Source organism: Triticum urartu, chromosome 2 (genome assembly GCF_003073215.2).
Source record: "Triticum urartu cultivar G1812 chromosome 2, Tu2.1, whole genome shotgun sequence".
NCBI lineage: Eukaryota > Viridiplantae > Streptophyta > Magnoliopsida > Poales > Poaceae > Triticum > Triticum urartu.
In genome coordinates this window covers 662316444-662326634 of record NC_053023.1, presented here as the reverse complement: position 1 = coordinate 662326634, position 10191 = coordinate 662316444, and the positions used below count along the sequence as shown (strand labels likewise).

The window sequence follows — 10191 nt, the reverse complement described above, 5'->3', positions numbered from 1 at the left end:
CACCCCGCATGAACGGCAAATTCAAAACAAAACAGAGAAACCGATTTTTCTTTTTTGGGTACCGAAGACTATCAAGTGTGCTAGAAGCCCATAAATCTCTACTCCTAATGTCTGAGTTGGTAGGATTGCGTGCACGGTTTACTTTCGTCTGATTTATTTTCGTCCGGTTTATTTTCGTCTCACATCCCACCACCATATCTCATCAAGTTGTTTTTTTTACCTTCACAATAAAAACTTTCCTAACCTTTTCAAAATTTCCTAACTAGACACGTTATAAACGGGAAGGAACTGATAGCACGTTACCAATCAATAAAATTTAGTTTTATGACAATCAATTCCAAATCTTAATTTTCCTAATGCATCGACCTTTGCCTTTTCTAAGTGGTTGTTTGCATAAGGAGAATTAGCCACGGGTATATCTCTACTCCTAATAAAGGAGTTGTTGTTTGGTTTCGCTTCGCTTCATTACCTTGGCCAACACATTCCCAACAGATTCAAAAATCACAAATCAGAATTCAACCTTTCCATGTACAACGCATTCCCCTCGATCTGTTTCCTACGTCGATCGACAAGGACGCCCCAGCCACCTTCGTGGCCCTCTTCGCCACCGTTGAGATCAGAGACGAGCCGCCGTCGCGGATTTCCAGTGACGCCCCGCAGAGCGGCCCACACCCTCGCCAATCAATGGCATCAATCACGTATCAATCGTGCATCAATCACTCTCTACTCCTAATGTCTGAGTTGGTAGGATTGCGTCCACGGTTTACTTTCGTCTGGTTTATTTTCGTCTGGTTTATTTTCGTCTCACATCTCACCACCATATCTCATCAAGTTGTTTTTTTACCTTCACAATAAAAACTTTCCTAACCTTTCCAAAGTTTCCTAACTAGACACGTTATAAACGGGAAGGAACTGATAGCACGTTACTAATCAATAAAATTTAGTTTTATGACAATCAATTCCAAATCTTAATTTTCCTAATGCATCGACCTTTGCCTTTTCTAAGTGGTTGTTTGCATAAGGAGAATTAGCCACGGGTATATCTCTACTCCTAATGAAGGAGTTGTTGTTTGGTTTCGCTTCGCTTCATACCTTGGCCAACACATTCCCAACAGATTCAAAAATCACAAATCAGAATTCAACCTTTCCATGTACAACACATTCCCCTCGATATGTTTCCTACGTCGATCGACAAGGACGCCCCAGCCGCCTTCGCGGTCCTCTTCGCCACCGTTGAGATCAAAGACGAGCTGCCGCCGCCGCCGTCGCGGATTTCCAGTGACGCCCCGCAGAGCGGCCCACACCCTCGCCAATCAATGGCATCAATCACGTATCAATCGTGCATCAATCACACATTGAACGGGAGGACCTCGCCTCACCGGTCGTCCGCCATCGGAGCCCATCTCCTTCTCCGTCGTCGTGCTTGTGCATTCGCCGCAGCCATCACCCGGATCGCGTCTCACGCTGTCGCCGTCTTCCACCATACTGAAGTGGCTGCCGCCAACGGGACACCTCCACCCCGCCCCGCCCCATCTTGCAGCACCCGAATCAATGCATGCAGACGTACGAGAGACGCAGCCACTCAGGGCATGCAGATGTACTGAACTCTAGACCTGATCGATCAGTGCATGCAGGCGTACTGAAACCGGGACAAGCAAGCCTCTGCTTGCAAGGTAGCAGCAGCACTGGGATATACATACTATACTAATATGCATACAGCAAAGTACTGTGATTTGCCCCGGTAGATTAGTTCCATTTTAGTTTTAGTTATAAACCATTTAGTATAGTACGTGAAGTCGGCCCTCCAGTTAGTACAGAAGTATTTTCTTTATCTGCTGGTGAAGGTAGCTGCTGTCGTTTCCAAACAGACTCAAGGTAATTGCTATTGGGTTCTATCGATTTAGAATTAACATGGCACAGATGTATAGCTAACATTTTTTGGATGGCTACAGGTACATTTTTCTTAATTGTAAACCATGATGTATTTTCTTTCGGTAACTCGAATCACTGACCTACAGCATGATAGCCCATATATTTGTGCGGAAATGTTGGAGATGGCCCGTTTAAAATGATGTTTTAGAAATTTTTTCAGTAAAAATCAGGGTGCCAGCAGCGTGATGTTTGTATAATATTTCAGGAGAAGTGGATCTTTTTGGACAGTTATAGCCTCCAACTTTTTGAATGAGTATCAAAAAGAATGCTATGAGGTAATGCAAGCACTTATATTCAACATATGGGCTACTCTAGGTTGCATGCTAAATTATGATTAGAAGTATCTCTATTTTTCAATCTAAGGCGTCTGAACTTTTTACTACTGTTCTTTTACATCCGAGTAACATTGCTTCCTAATTTCACTTGATTTGCATTGGACGACTCCCAGAGCTAGGAGCTCAACGAGCACAAGGATCTGTTCTGAGCTCCTCCCTGTCTGTTCTCATGTTTATTGTATCAACACATTCATTAAATGGGTGTACTGTAGTTCATATCTTATTTGCAAGTTGTGCAAAGCTGATGCTATTTGATCGTCTCAGTTAGATGAAAAATCAGGCAAGGTCTAAGGAAAGAAGAATTGAGGATCGGGAAGCATAGGAGCAGATTCTCGCGATATGTTACTGCGTCATCTTAGCCGATAACAAATGGAGAAGAAACAGAAAAGAAGTGGAGGATGAATATTGGACCAAGAATTTAATGAGGTCATGTGAATCTTTTGTCTTCACTTTGAGGTAAACTTCTACCTACTCCTGAGATCAGTGAATGATGTGTGGATTGAAGAATTAGTTTCTGGCTAATGGAACTACTAACTAGAATCTGAATATAAATGTTTAAAATCAAAACTGGGTTTAAACAATTGAGACTTTGATCTAGCAGTAAAAGCAAAGTTGTAGAGCATATGAAGGAGGTGGAAGTATGTAATACTGAAAGCTGATTTTTATGCATGATTAGTTTTAAGAAATACTTTTATGCATGTTATTGATACCTGCATCTCCCTTGATCTTCTTGTAGTAGAAACAAATTAGTTGGTTGGTTACCCTATAATTTAGTGCTAATTACTCTCCACCCATCTCGTCACATTCTATTCACCTTGGATTTAGATCAAGGTTCAGATCCTGGCGCATTTTTCTTGGTGAAAACAGATTGCACAATTGCAGATGCAGAGGGGGAGAGAGGAAAAGGATTTCATGTCTCAGCCAAGCAGGAGTCGTTCATCTCCATGCAGCAGGAGCAACGCGCATGCAAATGCGAGCCCACAGTAAGCCGCCATTGCCTTTCTCTTAGCCCAATCGCCCTCTCTGCACATATTTTGTATGTGTGTCCTTGCAAAACGATCCATATCCCGCATAAGTGGGATACTTTGCTCAGCTTGCTCCACTATTGAAGTACTTTGTTGTAAACACGTTTCTACATAATAATTGTTAATACCTTAACTTTGATGTGAAGGTTTGCATTATTGTTGTCGGACCTGAATTACATCAAAGACTTCAACAAGGGATGTTTTCCCTTTCACGTGATTGTCTTGCTGCCTTCCTCCTGCCTTTCAGTTCCATGCATGTACGCAGCTCCAAGATCCAGAGGCGTGCGATTGTCACGGCAAACGCGAGTAGCAAGGATGACAAGGCGGAGGAGGGAGGGAGAGTGTTCAACCCATCCAGGTTGCGACCAACCAATCTCCGTTAATATCATTCATGTTGGTGCTGCCACTCTCCACGGAGGTGCCGGTCGGCCGGCACATACGTCAGTACGTCATCTATCTCAGATTCTCAGTCACAGCTATGATAATTGGAATATATTCATCTCCAGCTACAGGCCCATATTTTTTTGGTTCATGGAAAGAATTTTATAATTTTATCCTGTAGTTTCATGCTCCACATTTTGATAAAATTGACAAATGTCAGATTTGATTCGTTATTAGGTTCATGAATGCCAGGCGCTGCTCTTTTTTGTGAGGATTGTGGTCAGCAGCGCTGCTTACCACGTTGATGATTGTAGAAGCAACAACCAAAAGGAGTGACATCACAAAGACGGAGGACGACATCGAGCTGAGGTGAGCCATTGCCAATTTGCCATGATACACAAGAATGGAAGTGATTTGTTTCTAATTCTGGCACAAAAACTAATAGAAGTCATGTATTATGGTTTTTAATGCTTGTGTATTTTTCTGTGATCTTTAGAAGAATTGTACCCTGAGAAAATTTGAGAAATCAATTGTATGTAACTTTGGAAATTAAGTATGTTGGTAGCATTCTGATGTTTAATATACTAAGTGACACCCCGCACGTTGATGATTGTATGTAACTTTGGAAATTAAGTAGTGGGGTGGGCCTTTTCGCATGCATGTTATGTGATGATGCGGCATGCTTGCATGTTGAGAGAAATAGTTAGAGGGGGTAGCTATTTAAATATAGAAGATACCAGGGATCATACAACATGTGAAAAGTCATTAATAGCAACATATTTAGTATGACCTTGTTAAAGTGATGGTCTACGTGACAGCTTTCAATAAAGCACTAAGCCTCAATTGAACTGACAATATCTTGAGAAAGAGAAAGGTTATATGCTACAAAGGTTGTTTAAAATGTCGATTTGTTGGATAAACAAACTATGGTATATACATCCTTGGTGAACTTAGTTATGTATATGTACATTTGTGAGTGTTGAATAATGTCGCCATGTTGTGGATTTGGTGTTGACTTGCCTAATTTCTGTAGTATTATATGGTTCATGCAGGCAAATATTTAAGGTAAGGGCGATGGCTCTATTATATTGGAGTGTAAATTATTTGAGTAATGTATATTTATATATCTGTTGCCCCTACTCCTCTTGTAGCAACACGAGCCACATTGAAGCATGTGGACAAGAAAGTTCTTATCAAGTCCGCCGCTCGCCTTGAGCAGCGCACGAAGAACGCTACCGGCTTCGATGAGCATAGATGTCGTTAGAGGATGCTGTCGATGGCTCTGCCCTCAAGATCTGTAGGAAGGTCATCAACAAGCTCACCTCTATGCTCAACCATTGCCTCAAGGTGAGAAACCCAATTCATACGACATCTATGCCATTTAATTTGTACTCATGGGTTCTATATCACCTCAGCTGATTTCAGTGCCTTGAGCTTTTCTTGCATTTGTGAATGGTGTAACATCTGCGGGATGATATCAACAAGTTCAACGTCAAAAATGAGCTCAACATTGTAGAGCGTTTACTACATCATGGTCATATACAAGTATTAGATGGCATCATATGTAACTACAACCTTCCTCTTCGACGTGTCTTTTATTTTGCGGGTATCATGTCTTTTATTTGGCAGGTAGCATTTATGTTGAAGACGATTCTTTAATCCTTTCTGAGGTGAAATATAAGCATGTAGCCTACCTCCCTTAATTATTGTATGATGGAGTTTTTGTTGATACAAAGCAATATTCATGTGAGGCCTCACTAATGTAAACTAAAGAAAAACTATTTAGTAGGCATATTTCATTTCTTAATGGGCGAGTATTTTACAAGTCACAATGCTTAGTTTATGTCTGACCATACTGTGAACACATAATAGCATTGAGTAGCGGGGTGAGGTGGTGGGCGCAGTCGCAGGCGCATGGCAGAGAGAGGCAGAGATGGGATTGGATGTGATGGCTGATAATGATGATGCAGTTGCTGTCCATTTTGAGATGAAGAAGCGTTGTTAATGTCATTTTATAAAATATAGAAAATTTGGATATATCAGTTAAAATAAAAAATATGGTGATGCTGAGTACAAAAAAATTTAGCGGGGAATCTTTATGGAGTCCTCTATTCTTCTTGTATCCCCCAACTCTACCCATGCAACACGCTGGACATCCATGTCTATCCCCTCTGGCGGCTACAAGGAGTAAGAGAGAGTGAGATGAAGGGTGAGCGGAGGAAGGGAGAGATGGAGATATATAGAGAGAGGAAGAGCGGAGAGAGGGGAGGTTTACATGACATTGTTGTTGAGTTACTCAAATATATATATATATATATATATATATATATATATATATATACATTATAGCCCGTAGCAACGCACGAGCGTTCTACTAGTTTTTATGGTGAAGTGATATTTGAGGAGCTCTAGACAAAAGATAATCAAGTATGTAAGGAGCGTGCAAAATCAGCTATGAAGAGACTTCTAAGAGCAACTCCAATGAGGCAATCCATTTTGTCCGCCGCCGTTCGTTTGGGTCGGCACGGACAGAAAAAACGGCCCAATGCGCCGACCCAAACGGATGCGCGTCCGCTTTGGTTCGTCTGCCGACACATTCCCGACCCATTTTTGAGCCGGATTTGCGTCGGCGCGGACATAAGACGGATGTGCGTGCGCTCGCCCTCTCTCTTCCCCGGGCCCGCTGGTCGGTGGCACATTGGCCTCTCCCCATCCAACAGCATACCGTCGCCCGCCTGCTTCGTCACCGACATCGCTGGCAATTTTTTTCGATAGAAAAAGATACATAGATAGTTGTAGCATAGACAGATAAAAAAATGAACTACTCGTCGTTTTCTGACTCCGACTCGGTAATGTCCTTCTCCGACGTCTGAATGTAGGCGTCAGGATACCGCTCATCCTCGGAGTCCCAGGACGACGCTTTTCCTAACTTCAGGTTCAATTGAACAGTCTGCTTCCGTGCACGTTTGTCCCCCCGATAGGCGGCTCGCTCCGTCCTCCTCGCCTCCCTCTCCGCCCTCCTTTGCTTGTAGAACTGGCGCTCGTCGACGATGTCCTGCGGAAAGCATTCACACCACACCACCATGGCTTCCGCGTCCATCTCGGCGATGGCGACGCGACGCTGCTGCCTTCGGTGGTCACGACGATCCTTGCCAGCGAAAAGCCGCGGGAGAGGCACGAGATCCTGCGCCCGCTGGCTCGACACGTCGGGGAAATTCATCTCCCGATGAGGCATCAGGAGGCGCCACACCGCCGCATCGTGCGCGCGGGCTGCCTCCTCTGCGGTGTCGAAGGTGCCGAGAATGAGGCGTTTCTCGCCAAACCAGATCTCGGAGGAGAAGGCGCCGGAGCGGCGCTCGCGGACTCCGCGAAAATCCGAAGCACCCAGGCGGCGCATCGACATGGTGGCACAGAGGCGGCGAGGCTAGTGAAGAGGCGAGACGAGTGGGCAGCGGACGGAGTGTGGAGGGAGCGCCTTCTTATAACGAGCGCCGGCCGCACCAAAACCAGCGCGCGAACCTTTCCCGTGCGCTGGAGCACCAAAACCAGCGCGTACGGTCATGAAATGGGTCGTCGCGTTGGACGCACTGCCGACCCAAATCTAATTGAGCACGGACGCCGGGCGGACGGCGGACCCAAACGAACAACGTCCGTTTGGGTCGGGCCGTTGGAGTTGCTTTAAAAAAGACATTTTGGAGACTATTTTTGTCTAGGGCCTCTTGATTGTCATCTCACCACGAAAGTTTGCATGCTCGGTAAAAACAGATTTATTTGAATTTTTTTAAAGTTTATTACTGTTCAAGAGGCAGTAGATCATCCCAGGCTCCTCTTGTCTTATTCGGAACATTTGAAGTCGCGCTGCTTTGAGTATGATCCACTATTGCCAGGCTGATTCTCAGCCGTTGGATGGGAGCTGCCTAGACCGTCGGATAACTGAACTGGTTCCAGTGTTCATTCAGAAATCAGAAGAGGAGATTCAGCTCCTGCCATCTGACAATTCGCCGAGTTTATCAAAAAAAAAATCTGACAATTCGCCGCCCTCTGCATCTGCTACGACACGGGGTTGTCTGCTGCCAGATTCGCCGCCGGAACGCCCACCCCGCCAATGCCGGTCAACTCGTTGGCCTCCGGCCCTTCCTCGTCGATTCTTCATGCCAGAAGGCGCCCGACCACGCGCGGACGGCGGCTACGTTATCGGAGCGTCCTCCCGGGCGGCACAGCGTGGATGTAGATGGTTTCTTCCCCAACTCCGGCCGGCGACCACGGCATTTGAATCTTCTCACCCGGTAGGCTCCCTACCAATAGGTCGTATGTAAATGAATCCCGTGCCCTCCCGCCTGCAGCAGCATTGACCTGCTGGTCCTCACCGCCCCAACCCTGCCCGGGTCTGAGTTCCGAGTGGCTCCTCATTATTTTCTCTGTTGGTAATAGTTAGGTTAAATTAGCAGCGTCATAATGGAACCTGTATGTTTGGGAATTTTATATTTGTTCGTTGCAGCATTAGCATTCCAGTAAGCTCACACCTGATGTTTGTATCTTATAATTGCAGGTGTATTCACCTCATCTGGTACAATATTTGTATCCCAGTTAGTTGACCATGCACTTTTCTGTTGTATATTTGCTGATGCAACATATCAGTTGTAATCATGGTACTTATCATTTCTTACATTGCAGATGTAAAGTTTTCTTTTTCTTTTTCACAGGGATTGCTGATGTTGAGTTTGTCACTCAGAAAAATATTTCTGATCCTAATAAATAATCATATTGTTACATAGTTTTGCCTCTCTTAACTAGGATCTGGATGCGGTGCAGGCCACACCCACACTGCCTGGAAGGAGACGTCAGGGTTGTCATTGACTGGGATGGGCAGGAGGCGGCAGGAGAGGCAGTAAGCACCTCGACAATGACAGCCGTGACCCAGCTTATTTGGTTATCCTTCATATGTTTCCTAGGTTGATTTGTGGGAATTGACATGCATTTTAACATTTTACTGATTTATGTAATAAATACGTGACCATATGCCTATTTTAGTACTACCAGACACTGAGTTACAGTTTAACGAATTGCCTATCTATGATTCATGCCAGAAGCCCAGAACAATTCTTTTCTACTAACATTGAAATTCTACTATAAGCCTTATTCAGGGCCTAAATTTATTTAGATTTGCTAAACCCATACTACTTTTTGAACAAGGTGATGATGTCTTCACCAAAACTGCTCAAAAAAAGATCAGCTATGTGTTCTCTATTAGTGCTTTTGTTGTGGTACAGATCTTTTATCTCTTTGTTTTGCTCCCTCAAAATTTTGAAAAGATGGCTAACCTATTTCTTCCTTCAGATGATACATAAGAACAGATGATGCTAAGTTGTAGCCTTGCAATATGCGTTTTGATGTTCGTATGTGGTGTCTCTTTGATGAGAAAAAACAATAATATAATAGACAGCAAGACATGTGTGCTGTTGCTTGATATAGTTTGTCAAAGAGGGTTTAGGAAGGGGAAATAGCTGGCTGTTATGGCGTGCCTTTGATAGTTAGTTATATGTTAGAAAAGGTTAAACCTGTTTGTTCCTTGCCAGTCTTAAAGATCTTTTGATGTTTGTGGTCCTTTTCCATAGTTTATTTGTTAGAAAAGATTACAATCTGTTCGTTTTCCATGTGCAATTGATTGTTGAAGGTGGTAGTAATGAAGAAATTGGCATGAAAGGCAAGGATGGAGCAGAAATGGAAAAATTGATGTCGAACCTGAAAATACTAAGAAATTTGCTTCGAGAAATGCTGTGAAAAAAAAGCATAATATATTCTGCTATTGTGAAAAAGTAGGAGAATGATACATACATTTATAGAGTATACGATTCACTAAAGTTAACAACGAAATACATAATACATATTACTGTTGAAAACAGAACGGAAAATCAAACTACCTTTGCTTGTCTTGCTATTTGCTTTTATGATATGAGTCAAGAGTCAAGAAAAATATATATTTATTCATACAGTACGTATGTTAACAAACAAACTATAAAGCATGACACACAATAGTTACAATATTTTCTCGAAGAGTCTCGTTCTTTCCTACATTTTCTAAAGCATTTTACCTTGCTGTTGCTGACACTGGCACCGGGGACAGAGGGGATGAAGCTTCACAAATGTCATCTCTGCTAGTTATCTCAGAACCGGCATTGGTCTCTATGTCCATTGCACCCTCCAAGATCTTCACGACCTGTGACATGGCTGGTCGCTTGGTGCACTCGCGCTGCAAGCACCAGACTGCAAGCTTGATTACTTCTTTCATCTCTGCACCATGTAATTGAACGTCTTCATTCTGATTCTCCACTATATCCAGGACCTGACCGATCTTGATTTTCTCCTGCAGTAGGTTAATCAGATTGGTGCTCCCTTCAGGCTTAGTATCATCCAGTATTTTTCTCCGGCTCACGATTTCCAGCACAACAACACCAAAGCTGTAGATATCGGCCTTTTCAGTAATCGTTGATGTCAACCACTCTGGTGCTAAGTAGCCC

General features: G+C 43.6%; 1 protein-coding gene and 1 long non-coding RNA gene across 2 annotated transcripts; both read left to right on the top strand.

Moving 5' to 3' along the window:
• Window positions 1–2418: 2418 nt before the first annotated feature.
• LOC125533933 lies at window positions 2419–3946 on the top strand. Its single transcript, XR_007294387.1, has 3 exons — window positions 2419–2723; window positions 3150–3736; window positions 3911–3946. It is a non-coding gene; the product is annotated as an uncharacterized LOC125533933 (long non-coding RNA).
• A 3292-nt stretch (window positions 3947–7238) lies between these two features.
• On the top strand, window positions 7239–8732 carry LOC125537726. The gene is made up of 4 exons (XM_048701045.1): window positions 7239–7321; window positions 7633–7959; window positions 8223–8240; window positions 8486–8732. The coding sequence occupies exons 1-4, from the start codon at window positions 7239–7241 to the stop codon at window positions 8628–8630; spliced, it is 573 nt and encodes a 190-aa protein (XP_048557002.1). The 3' UTR covers window positions 8631–8732.
• The last annotated feature ends 1459 nt before the right edge of the window (window positions 8733–10191 follow it).

Coding starts and splice junctions, on each gene's coding strand:
- LOC125537726 (XM_048701045.1), top strand. CDS start 7,239: ATGGGTCGTCGCGTTGGACGCACTGCCGACCCAAATCTAATTGAGCAC. Junction 7,322..7,632: donor GGCGGACCCAAACGAACAAC/GTCCGTTTGGGT, acceptor GTGTTCATTCAG/AAATCAGAAGAGGAGATTCA.